This window comes from Leishmania mexicana, chromosome 5, assembly GCF_000234665.1.
Source record: "Leishmania mexicana MHOM/GT/2001/U1103 complete genome, chromosome 5".
Taxonomy (NCBI): domain Eukaryota; phylum Euglenozoa; class Kinetoplastea; order Trypanosomatida; family Trypanosomatidae; genus Leishmania; species Leishmania mexicana.
Genome location: NC_018309.1, coordinates 82338 through 92626, shown reverse-complemented (window position 1 = coordinate 92626; position 10289 = coordinate 82338). Strand labels below are relative to the sequence as shown.

The 10289-nt window shown below is 66.1% G+C and overlaps 4 protein-coding genes across 4 annotated transcripts; all 4 read right to left on the bottom strand.

Moving 5' to 3' along the window:
* Positions 1 to 84: 84 nt before the first annotated feature.
* On the bottom strand, positions 85 to 1038 carry LMXM_05_0270 (conserved hypothetical protein; the record flags this gene model as incomplete). Its single annotated transcript, XM_003871867.1, has 1 exon — positions 85 to 1038. The coding sequence occupies one exon, from the start codon at positions 1036 to 1038 to the stop codon at positions 85 to 87; it is 954 nt and encodes a 317-aa protein (XP_003871916.1).
* A 1006-nt stretch (positions 1039 to 2044) lies between these two features.
* On the bottom strand, positions 2045 to 3217 carry LMXM_05_0260 (conserved hypothetical protein; the record flags this gene model as incomplete). Its single annotated transcript, XM_003871866.1, has 1 exon — positions 2045 to 3217. The coding sequence occupies one exon, from the start codon at positions 3215 to 3217 to the stop codon at positions 2045 to 2047; it is 1173 nt and encodes a 390-aa protein (XP_003871915.1).
* Positions 3218 to 3897: 680 nt separating this feature from the next.
* Positions 3898 to 4191, bottom strand: LMXM_05_0250 (conserved hypothetical protein; the record flags this gene model as incomplete). The annotated part of the gene is made up of 1 exon (XM_003871865.1): positions 3898 to 4191. The coding sequence occupies one exon, from the start codon at positions 4189 to 4191 to the stop codon at positions 3898 to 3900; it is 294 nt and encodes a 97-aa protein (XP_003871914.1).
* Positions 4192 to 5871: 1680 nt separating this feature from the next.
* Positions 5872 to 10107, bottom strand: LMXM_05_0241 (putative viscerotropic leishmaniasis antigen; the record flags this gene model as incomplete). Its single annotated transcript, XM_003871864.1, has 1 exon — positions 5872 to 10107. One exon carries the CDS (start codon positions 10105 to 10107, stop codon positions 5872 to 5874), a length of 4236 nt encoding a protein of 1411 aa, XP_003871913.1.
* Between the last annotated feature and the right edge of the window lie 182 nt (positions 10108 to 10289).

Sequence of the window (10289 nt, the reverse complement as noted above, 5' to 3'; positions counted from 1 at the left end):
TCGTCAACACACACGCCTCAAGCGAAGGGCGACGCGACTAGAGTTCCCAAAGCTTGACGGCATTGTGTGCCCCCTACGCCATCCTTACTGAAAGCGCCGCCGCTTGTGCGTCTTGCCACCACCGCCCACGCCCATCATGTCCCCAATGAGCGACTGCCAGTCATCCGCGTCCTTTGCAACCTTGTCTGCTGCCATTTGCCGCTGCTGCGCCGCCCGCTCGCGCTTCAGTCGTGCCTGCTCCGCGCGCCGCGCCGCCCGCTCCTCTTCCGTCTTCGGGCGGTGGCGCAGTTGAGAGTAGAACTTGCCCACCCGCACGTGGGACAGCGGCACCGTCACGGTGGTAGTGGTGGCTGCGGTCGAAGGTGATGCGGATACGGCGGTCGAGGTGGACGGTGTCACGGGCACCTTCACGAGCACCGTCTCTTCCAGCGTCAGGTGATCCACGATGCCCTCCACATACCGTCCGGTCTGGGGATCGATTACATGGCAGCTCACCCCACCTTGGATGTCACTGGTGGACGCGGTTGGTTGCCAGGGACGCAGCGCCTCACTATACACGATCTCCTCCACGTTGTGGCCCAAGATCCACGCCTTGTACTGCACCCGGTCAACATCTTTGGCTGGCGGCACGATGCCGGTGATCACGCACGGATACCAATCACGCTCGTCGAAGAGCACCTCGTACGGCGCCGGACGCAGCGCCGGCGACGAGGAAGCTATGCTGGGCACGATAGGCGGGGGGTAGATGATAGTAGTCAGCACCTCTCCCGTCTCGGGAGACTTCACCACCTTCTTCATGAGCCCCGGTGTGACCTGGATTGTTTCCTCCTCATTCAGCAGTTGGGCGAGGGTGCGCAGCTGTACCTCTACTTCCTCCACCAGCGCTGCCATCTGCTCCGCATCCTCGCCGTCGTTGTCGCCATCGGCGTCGTGCGAGGCAAGGATGTCGTCGAGGCCCTCCACAAGCTCACGGTAGCTTGCGATACGCTCCTCGCGGCTCATGAGCCGCACATCTTCTTCGCCCGTTGTCTCAGCCATCTTCGCGGAAAATAGGACGGTGGTGGCGGCGAGGGATGGGAGGTGGGGGAGAGATGCCGCGGGTGCGAAGAGGCGGTCCCGCGAACGGGGTTTAACTTCCAGTGCGAGACACCGTGTGCGTGTGTGTGTGTGTGTGTGTGTGTGTGTGTGTGTGTGTGCGTTAGCTTGCCAGTGTGTCCTGTGGAGAGGGTGAGCGATGGACCGCACGGTCCGTTGATGACGCGTGCACGGAACGTGCGGCGGAAGGCGTGTGTGACAAGGCGGCGTAAAGCAGCCCCTGAATATAGCAGAGATAGATAGATGAAGTATGCGTGTGTGTGTGCGCGTGCAGGGTGCGTCTGGTGCAGGGGCGGGAGGAGCATGTGCGAGAAAACGAAATGGAGAGAAGCGGTGCCGATCACGAGGACGGAGGGAGGTGGCGGAGGAGGAGGACAACGCCCGCCTGCCTCCCCCCGCCCTCTCCGACACCCCGACCCACCTCGAAGACACTCGACCTCCCTCCCTCCTCCGCTTTTACTCATCTAATGGGTGGGTGGGTGGGGGGGGGGGCGGCGGTTCACCACTCCCGACTGCGTGCGTGTTGGTGTCGCAGCGGGCCATACAGGAAACGCCGCAAGAGCGACGGTGATTCTGACGGGCGGTGGATAAATACTGTACATGGGGGCGTGACTTTGCTTCTGTGCGAGCTCGGTGCGCGGATGACGGAAAAGCGGACGCGAGGGAGCGGGAGAAGGGAGGGGCGAAGTGGACGGTTGGTGATCGACAGGAGATGCGTGAGAGCCAGACAGGTGAGAGGTCAGATGGGAGGTGTGTGTGTGTGTGTGTGTGTGTGTGTGTGTGATGTCGAGTGTAAGACGCGTGAAGGACCATGTGCGTGTGCGGTCCACCCCACCTATGCTCTCTCCCGCACTTCCTCCCCCCCCCAAGCCGCCGGCTCAACGTTTTTGGTCGCCGCTCCCACGCCCCTCCCCCCAAACGGACACGAAAGCGCGTGCACATCATCGCTTCAGCCCCCCGCCTTCTCGTCCTCTTCGCCAGCGTCCATGTTCTCGCTACCGCTGCCGCCATTGCCGTCTTCACCGGACGCATAGCTCTCCTCGGCCTCCTCGGCTTCTTCCGCCTCCGCGCGCCTCGCCTCCTCAGCTTCACGCAGTCGCTGCGCGCGCGCTTCCTCGAAGCGGTGCAGGTAATCCTCCTTGCGCCGCTGCAGACGTTTCTCTAGCATAATGAAGAAGGCCTCTTCGTCCGCGCGCCTCGCTTCTTGCGCCGCCACGGCCCTCTCCAGCACCTCCAGTGTGCCGTGCGACTCGTTGTCAGCGGCAATACGCGCAGGCGTCAGCGACTCCAGCACCTTCTGATCGCACATCTCGAGTTGCGCATCTGGCGCCGCACCGTCGTCCGCGACTGCCTTTAGCCCTGCAGTACAGTCAGCGCCGTGCTCCACGAGGAAGCGCACCATGTCGTGCGCGCGGGCGAGGACGGCCCAGTGAAGAGGTGTACCAGCGTAGCGACTCCGCTTGCTGGGCTGCCAGCGCACTTGCAGAGGCACTGAGCTCTCTGACTCCGCTGCCCCACCAGCAGCCGTCGGCACCTCACGACACGAGAAGAGAATACCGTACAGGGTCATGTCCACTGGCGGCGTTGGGCTCATGCGAAGCAACCCGTGCCGCTGAATGTGCTCGGTGACGCTGTTGCGGTGCAGCTGGTGGGCAAGCAGACGCTTGTAGAGGAGGATGTCGCCCTGTTGTGCCTGCCGATCCGCCTCCGCCGCCTCCTCGGCTTCCTCGTCGAGTAGCGCGGCATCATCCTCCTGTGTGTAGGCACCCGCGTCCTCGTCTCCGCTGGCGCCCTCGCCGTCCTCGGCGGCGCTGCTGAGGGCCTGCTCATCGAGGCCGTAGGCCTTCACGATGCCGCGCAGGAACGGGTGCGCCGTCAGCTTCGCCATTTCTTCTTCTTCGAGCAACTCCTCTATGTCCTCCTCGGCGCCGCCATCGCGCTCACTGTCATCGCCGACACCCTCCCAGTGCGCCAGCGCGTCGCGCGCCGTAGCACTCGTGTTGACGGCAAACGGGGAATGCCACCGTCCGCTGTACACGCCAGCCGCCGCCACGAGCTGCTCCACGCGGGCCGTGTCGCCTTCATAGGCAGCCGTGCAGATATCGCGTGGACGCGTGTTCATGAGCTACCCCAAGACGTGGGAGAAGAAGCTGAAAGGGGGAGGAGGAGGAGGAGGAGGGGGGGGGGGCTGTGATCAACACAAACTTGGTGAGGTCGCTGCGGCGTGCGCGCGTGCTTCGAGGACGAGGGAGTCGATGAGAAGGAGAAAGATGAGGGCGCTGTTGCGTTGGGCAGCTCCTCAGCGCGAGGTGGAGGGGGGAGGAGGAGGACGACGACGACGAAGTCGGTGCCGAGGGCGAGACGCTCACTTAGAGACATGCTGTGATGCGAGCGTGTGCCTGCACTCTGCGGGAGATGCGCCTCTCCTCTCTTGACATGTCTGTCTCGAGCTCTCCGTTCTATCGCAGGCGAGAGAGTTTGGGGAGATCAGTCGCTAAGGGTGAGCATGATGCGTGTCCATGGATGAGAGCAACCAACAGACAGACGCCATCATCGCAGTGATGGTGGCGATAACACGGATGGTGACGCAGACGCCTCATGGCAGCAGTGAGGAGAGACACACACGTACACAGAGGATATGGAAGATTTCTGCGCGGAGCGGTGCAGCCGTTGACCTTCTGCGTGTCCGCCCCAACTACATAGCCGCGCCCACACTGGCCTCGGTGCCTCCGCTCCCGGCTTCGAGGAGGTGGTGAGTGGTAGCGGTGTTCTGCGCACGCCTTCGCTCACTCCGCGTACAATCTACGCGGGTGGTGCCGAGCGCCTAGCGCGCATCGCCCTCTTCATCGACTCCTGCGTCGATAAGTCCTCAGTCAGCGCTAGACGCCGCTCCATCAGCTCTTGATACCGTGGATCGTCCTCCAGTGGCGAGGTCCAATTCGGATTCGCGACGGAGCTGTACTTCAGCAGCAGCATGACCTTGAGCAAGAGACCGCCAAAGAACACGGAGCACATGATGTAGGCGTTGCGGCGCGTCGCGTGAAAGCCGAAGGCCTCCTCGTAGGCCGTGAACGGTTTGTAGTACGCGCGTGGCATGGAAGAGCCCCGCTCACACCGCAGCCTGAAAAAAGAAAGGATAAGGACGACGCGATGAAGAGTTCTTGGGTGTGCGTGGCAAGCGTGCGTGCGACTCGATAGCCGCCGTGCGCCCCGGCGAGGAGGGGGAGGGGAAGGACACAGGGATACGCATCCACAGATGCCGAGAAGAACGAGAAGACAAACATGTGTCACAGGAAGGGGGAGGAGCCGGACGTAGGTGAGGAGGATGGATGCAGACGTGGATGACCAGCCTAATCCGCATGGTCCTTCGTGTCTTTGACATGTTCTCTCTGCCTCCCTCTCTGCTCTGAGCAGGGGATGCTCGAGAGCGCTGGTGGTGGTGGTGGTGATGGGAGGGAGAGGGGCGGCGCATGCCATCCACGGCACACCGCACGCACACAGAGGTGTGTCTGCCTGTGCTGTTAGGGGAAGAGAGCTGCAAGCGTGCCCACAGACCGATTTTTCTGCATTCGATTTCTGGTGTTCTCGTGAGGCTTGGCTCCCTACGGTTTCGATCATCGAAGTGGACGCATCTGGCACACCCGTGCGCCGGTGCCTTTCGTGGGCGAGTGTGGGGTGGGTGTGCTGCAGCCACCGCCGCTCACCGAGCAGAGACAGGGAGCGACACGCCTTCGACATCAAAAGGAAGAAGAAAATGGCATCGCGGAGCAGGGGAGGCAGTGCACACCCCTCCACGCACACCGGCTGCTAGGTGCAGGTGGATAGAGAAAGCTACTAGAGAGGAGGAAGAGCGGACAAGACGATAGGGATGACGGGCCATGACAGCGATAAGCCGTGAAAGTGGCAGGGAAAGATGGCTGGAGATGGTCACGGGGGTGCAAGTCGCCGCTTACTCTTCACCCGCATTGCGAGCGCGTCTGTTAACGCCGGAACCGTGAGAGCTAGGCTGAGGACGTACTCCCCCCCCACCCCAAGACAAGACGGGGTCAACAACCACCTCGGGGGAGTAGCCACTGAACCGTCACATCCGCCGATCTTCCCGTGCGAAGAGAGAGGAGGAAGAGCACACGACAGTGCGTAGGGTTGTCCATCATATATATATATATATGTCTCTGTGTATACATTGTTTGGGAGGGCGAGGTGGGCTCCCAACGGCGAAGAGGATTCCGGCAGGAGTGCGCCGGTTAGACGGGAGGCAGCAAGAGGCGGCGGCGTTGGATGGGGTGGGGCCTCACATAAAACGAAAACACCGCAGGATCAGCTTGAGGCTACGTCTGCACCACAGCGAGCCCAACTCGCTTGGCGAGGAGAAAGAGGAGGGGGAGGCGCGCAGGAACCCACGCAGACGGCGTAGCAGCAGCAGCAGCCGAAACTTCAGCCACCACCACCACCAAAACCAAAAGGACGTGGCAACCATACATGAAACAACGCCTACGGGGCGGCCGCACTCCACACGCTCCCTCGCGCCCTCTCCTATAACTGTGCATGCGAACAAGACGACAGAAGGTGGCCACCGCTGGAGCGGTGACACCGACAGCCGGATGCAGTGCTTGAGGTGTGTGGGTGGTGGAAGGTGGGTGGAGAAGAGGAGGTTCTAACGTCCGAGCAGCAGAGACGGTGTCGGAGGGGGGGGGGAGGGAGGGGATACGACGAGAAGGAACGCGAAAACACGAGGTAAAGGGGGCGGAGACGGGGAGACACACGAACACTGCAGCGTCAACTACGGTCGCGCACTTCGTTGGGTGTGGTGTACCCGTCCGGCGCCACCGCGATCGCCTCCACCGCCTCCACCGCCTCCTCCGCCTCCTCCGCCTCCTCCGCCATAGCAACGCTGGAGGATGCGCGCGGTCGCTCACTTTCTGACTTGGCCAACCTGCGCGCGCTCGAGAAGTACGACGTGGCAACGAAGGCTGAACGCGCACTTGACCGCAGCTCTGAGCCCCGACGCGGCATCGCCTCACGCCAGCTCGGCATGAGGGGCGTGGAAGCCAAAGATGTGGATGGGCTGCCTACCTCCAACCACTGCGCCCTCTTCCCCCTCTGCGAACTCTCGATGCGGTGGTGCATGCGCACATCAAAATAGAATGGCTTGTCGGTGTACTGCCGATCCACCGTCATGATCCACAGAGCCACGCTGTACTGCTGGTTCATCTTCGTCGCCAGGGTCATGGGAACTACGCAGCCGCAGCGGCACCGCGCCTCCACCACCCGCCTCGCCTTCGCGATTGAATCCACGTAAACCCCCGCGATACGCAGCAGAACATCCCCGAGGCGGATGCCTGTCTGGTAGGCCGGACCATCCCTGTAAAGTCCGTCCACCATAAGGATGCCCTTCTCCACATCCTCCAACAGTGAAAAGCCAATGAACGGCCGAGGCGGCGGCATCCTCAGGTCCGACCGCGCACTCGCCAGCATTCGAACCCTGTACTCATCATTGTAGCTCGACGATGCTGCCTGCACGTGCATCTCGTCCTCCAGGCGCGCCACCTCCTCGGCAGCTCCCAGCTCAGCGCGGAGACGCGCCGCCTCCTCGAGGGCACAGACGCGGACCTGCTCGACCTCATGCTCGGCCTCCAGGCGCGCCGCCTCCTCGGCAGCCCCCAGCTCAGCGCGGAGACGCGCCGCCTCCTCGAGGGCACAGACGCGGACCTGCTCGGCCTCATGCTCGGCCGCCAGGCGCGCCGCCTCCTCGGCAGCCCCCAGCTCAGCGCGGAGACGCGCCGCCTCCTCGAGGGCACAGACGCGGACCTGCTCGGCCTCATGCTCGGCCGCCAGGCGCGCCGCCTCCTCGGCAGCCCCCAGCTCAGCGCGGAGACGCGCCGCCTCCTCGAGGGCACAGACGCGGACCTGCTCAGCCTCATGCTCGGCCGCCAGGCGCGCCGCCTCCTCGGCAGCCTCCAGCTCAGCGCGGAGACGCGCCGCCTCCTCGAGGGCACAGACGCGGACCTGCTCGGCCTCATGCTCGGCCGCCAGGCGCGCCGCCTCCTCGGCAGCCCCCAGCTCAGCGCGGAGACGCGCCGCCTCCTCGAGGGCACAGACGCGGACCTGCTCAGCCTCATGCTCGGCCGCCAGGCGCGCCGCCTCCTCGGCAGCCTCCAGCTCAGCGCGGAGACGCGCCGCCTCCTCGAGGGCACGGACGCGGACCTGCTCAGCCTCATGCTCGGCCGCCAGGCGCGCCGCCTCCTCGAGGGCACAGACGCGGACCTGCTCGGCCTCATGCTCGGCCGCCAGGCGCGCCGCCTCCTCGGCAGCCTCCAGCTCAGCGCGGAGACGCGCCGCCTCCTCGAGGGCACAGACGCGGACCTGCTCGGCCTCATGCTCGGCCGCCAGGCGCGCCGCCTCCTCGGCAGCCCCCAGCTCAGCGCGGAGACGCGCCGCCTCCTCGAGGGCACAGACGCGGACCTGCTCGGCCTCATGCTCGGCCGCCAGGCGCGCCGCCTCCTCGGCAGCCCCCAGCTCAGCGCGGAGACGCGCCGCCTCCTCGAGGGCACAGACGCGGACCTGCTCGGCCTCATGCTCGGCCGCCAGGCGCGCCGCCTCCTCGGCAGCCCCCAGCTCAGCGCGGAGACGCGCCGCCTCCTCGAGGGCACAGACGCGGACCTGCTCGGCCTCATGCTCGGCCGCCAGGCGCGCCGCCTCCTCGGCAGCCCCCAGCTCAGCGCGGAGACGCGCCGCCTCCTCGAGGGCACAGACGCGGACCTGCTCGGCCTCATGCTCGGCCGCCAGGCGCGCCGCCTCCTCGGCAGCCCCCAGCTCAGCGCGGAGACGCGCCGCCTCCTCGAGGGCACAGACGCGGACCTGCTCGGCCTCATGCTCGGCCTCCAGGCGCGCCGCCTCCTCGGCAGCCTCCAGCTCAGCGCGGAGACGCGCCGCCTCCTCGAGGGCACGGACGCGGACCTGCTCAGCCTCATGCTCGGCCGCCAGGCGCGCCGCCTCCTCGGCAGCCCCCAGCTCAGCGCGGAGACGCGCCACCTCCTCGAGGGCACGGACGCGGACCTGCTCAGCCTCATGCTCGGCCTCCAGGCGCGCCGCCTCCTCGGCAGCCTCCAGCTCAGCGCGGAGACGCGCCGCCTCCTCGAGGGCACGGACGCGGACCTGCTCAGCCTCATGCTCGGCCGCCAGGCGCGCCGCCTCCTCGGCAGCCTCCAGCTCAGCGCGGAGACGCGCCGCCTCCTCGAGGGCACAGACGCGGACCTGCTCGGCCTCATGCTCGGCCGCCAGGCGCGCCGCCTCCTCGGCAGCCCCCAGCTCAGCGCGGAGACGCGCCGCCTCCTCGAGGGCACAGACGCGGACCTGCTCGGCCTCATGCTCGGCCTCCAGGCGCGCCGCCTCCTCGGCAGCCTCCAGCTCAGCGCGGAGACGCGCCGCCTCCTCGAGGGCACGGACGCGGACCTGCTCAGCCTCATGCTCGGCCGCCAGGCGCGCCGCCTCCTCGGCAGCCTCCAGCTCAGCGCGGAGACGCGCCGCCTCCTCGAGGGCACGGACGCGGACCTGCTCAGCCTCATGCTCGGCCGCCAGGCGCGCCGCCTCCTCGGCAGCCCCCAGCTCAGCGCGGAGACGCGCCGCCTCCTCGAGGGCACAGACGCGGACCTGCTCGGCCTCATGCTCGGCCGCCAGGCGCGCCGCCTCCTCGGCAGCCCCCAGCTCAGCGCGGAGACGCGCCGCCTCCTCGAGGGCACAGACGCGGACCTGCTCGGCCTCATGCTCGGCCGCCAGGCGCGCCGCCTCCTCGGCAGCCCCCAGCTCAGCGCGGAGACGCGCCGCCTCCTCGAGGGCACAGACGCGGACCTGCTCGGCCTCATGCTCGGCCGCCAGGCGCGCCGCCTCCTCGGCAGCCCCCAGCTCAGCGCGGAGACGCGCCGCCTCCTCGAGGGCACAGACGCGGACCTGCTCGGCCTCATGCTCGGCCTCCAGGCGCGCCGCCTCCTCGGCAGCCTCCAGCTCAGCGCGGAGACGCGCCGCCTCCTCGAGGGCACGGACGCGGACCTGCTCAGCCTCATGCTCGGCCGCCAGGCGCGCCGCCTCCTCGGCAGCCCCCAGCTCAGCGCGGAGACGCGCCACCTCCTCGAGGGCACGGACGCGGACCTGCTCGGCCTCATGCTCGGCCGCCAGGCGCGCCGCCTCCTCGGCAGCCCCCAGCTCAGCGCGGAGACGCGCCGCCTCCTCGAGGGCACAGACGCGGACCTGCTCGGCCTCATGCTCGGCCGCCAGGCGCGCCGCCTCCTCGGCAGCCTGGACGCTAGCCGTGGGAGTCTTCTGGTGTTGTGTGTGGCTGTTGAGTTGGTATATTAAGTGTGTTTGAAGATGTAGTGGTATAGGTGTGTGTGTCGAGTGGTGAAGGACGGTGCTGCCGAGTGTTTCATCGTGAGCAGGGACATCGTGGCTGGATTGTATTGTCGGTGGCAAGCTCATGGTAGTCGTGGGGCTCACGTCGTCTTCCTTGTGGATGTGACTGGGGTGTTGTTTCTCTGAAAGGCGCTCCATAGAAGGTGGAGTGACGGCACGCAGAGCCGCCATCTCAAACTCTTTCGTCTTGGGCAGGCCGCAGGATGCGGTGGTGGATGGTGTGGTGCATCGGGACTGCGGTGATAAGCTCTCGTCGTTGCCCGGCACAGGGAACTCGACGAGACCTTCTGAAGCGTGGTCAAGGTCCGCTACGCGGCCGCCGCTGTGGGAAGCCTCACTGTCGTCTGCAAGGATGGCGTGGGATGAAGATGAGGATTGAGGCGTGCTTGATGCGCACTGCAGCGGTCGCCAGATCGGAGAGGCGGCCGGCGAGGTCCCAGAGACCTCCGGCAGCTGGTGAAGTGCCTTCTGCCGCTCGTCCGCGCGTTTGCGGCGGTAGTGGACCGCGAGGAAACCGATGCAGGTAACGGCGGGCACCATCCAAAACAGGACGATGATGACCGCCATGGTGACACGATGCACCTTGCATGCTCCCACGTGACCCATAAACGCATCCGCGCACAGAGACGTGCAGTTCACCTCCGAGTAGCAGAGCTCGGAGGTGAAGTACTGAGGGCCAATGGTGGGGGCGGAGAGGTTGAAGCGGACTAGGCCGAGTGCGGCATAACGACGGAGCCGCTGCGCCCGGTGACGTTCACGTGCCGCTCATTCAGCTGCATGCTCATCAC